General features: G+C 64.5%; 1 protein-coding gene across 1 annotated transcript in view; it reads left to right on the top strand.

Moving 5' to 3' along the window:
* The window catches only part of CIRH1A (cirrhosis, autosomal recessive 1A (cirhin)), a gene marked incomplete at its 5' end in the record, with an annotated part of 851 nt that extends 281 nt beyond the window's left edge, over positions 1 to 570 (top strand). Inside the window, 2 exons of the mRNA XM_010085951.1 lie at positions 24 to 134; positions 454 to 570. Coding sequence (XP_010084253.1) covers positions 24 to 134; positions 454 to 570 — 228 coding nt within the window. The remainder of the gene's footprint in view (positions 1 to 23; positions 135 to 453) is intronic.
* Positions 571 to 1,228: the final 658 nt, after the last annotated feature.

Raw genomic sequence — 1,228 nt, 5'->3', positions numbered from 1 at the left:
CGTGCTGTGTGCTCTCCTCGCAGCCCCTGCCCGACAACAGTGCCCTCCTGATGAACCAGAGCACCCTGAAGCAGCTCCCGGAGACCGCGCGGCAGCGGCAGCTCCACGCCTTCAAGATCTGCAAGAAGTTCCAGGTGGGTGACGGTGTCGCTGGGCATGTGCTGTGTTGAGGAGGGGGTGCTGGGGGGTGCCCATGGTCCTTGCAGCCCCACCTGCTCCTGTGCCCAGTCACTCCCAGTGCCCTACCAATGCTGGGTGGCAGAGCGGAGCTCGGCTGCGTCCCTGTCCTGGCACAATCTCGTGGGCTCCACTTGCCCAGCGGCTCCTGCAGCACAGCCCCCAGGCGATGCCCCTGGTTATCGCTGAGCTGCAGCCGGCTGCGGAGCAGCTCTGTCCGGCGGAGCTCGGTGAGCCCAGCGCCATGCTCTCATCGGCCCGATCCCTGCCCCGCAGCCCCTGCTCTTCGCGGATCTGCTGGACGAGAACTGCCTCGTGATGGTGGAGCGGCCCATCATGGACATCAAGACCCAGCTGCCCCTGCCCGTGCAACAGAAGAAATTTGGCACCTGAGGGCAGAACAAGATGCAGAAACTGTGCGCGTTGCTTTCTGGAGTGCTGTAGGAATAAACCCCTATGGTCAGTACGACTGCGGGCTTGGACCTCGTCCTTGCCCTGCGGGGCTCCCGGGTCAGGTTGCCGCTGGGCTGAGGCTGTGGCCGCCTCGCAAGGCTCCCCTGCCTGTGCCAGTCGTCCTCCTGGGGACGAGACGGCACCCCCCGATCTCCTGCCTTCTCCCTGGCTGCTCTGTGGGGCAGCGTTGGGTCCCAGTGCTGGCTTCCCTCTCCCGGTGCCGGTACAACCATCACCTGCGTCGGTCGGTGGGTTGGTGGGCTCTGGACAGACAGATGGACAGGGATTACTGGTGCTCAGTGCCCGTCTGCAGCGTCCCCAGCTGGGTGAGCAGGCTGTGCCCCTGCTCCATGCTTTGGGAAAGACTCACCAAGGTGCGACCTTCACCTGGATGCTGGGCAAACTGGGGTGCAGTGGGGTCCCTTTACCAAACCGCCGCTTCTGCCGGACCCCTCCACCAGCCCCTCCAGTCCCACCAGTTACCCCATTTCCACTTTGCGCTCCTCGCAGGACCAAACTGCAACACTTCATGCATGCCAGCAGCGCAGGGACAGCACCCCTGTGCCTGGAGGGGAGCAAGATTTGGGTGGGCTCCCTT

Source organism: Pterocles gutturalis, unplaced genomic scaffold (assembly GCF_000699245.1).
Source record: "Pterocles gutturalis isolate BGI_N339 unplaced genomic scaffold, ASM69924v1 scaffold36720, whole genome shotgun sequence".
Lineage (NCBI taxonomy): Eukaryota > Metazoa > Chordata > Aves > Pterocliformes > Pteroclidae > Pterocles > Pterocles gutturalis.
This window is presented reverse-complemented; position numbering and strand designations above follow the sequence as displayed.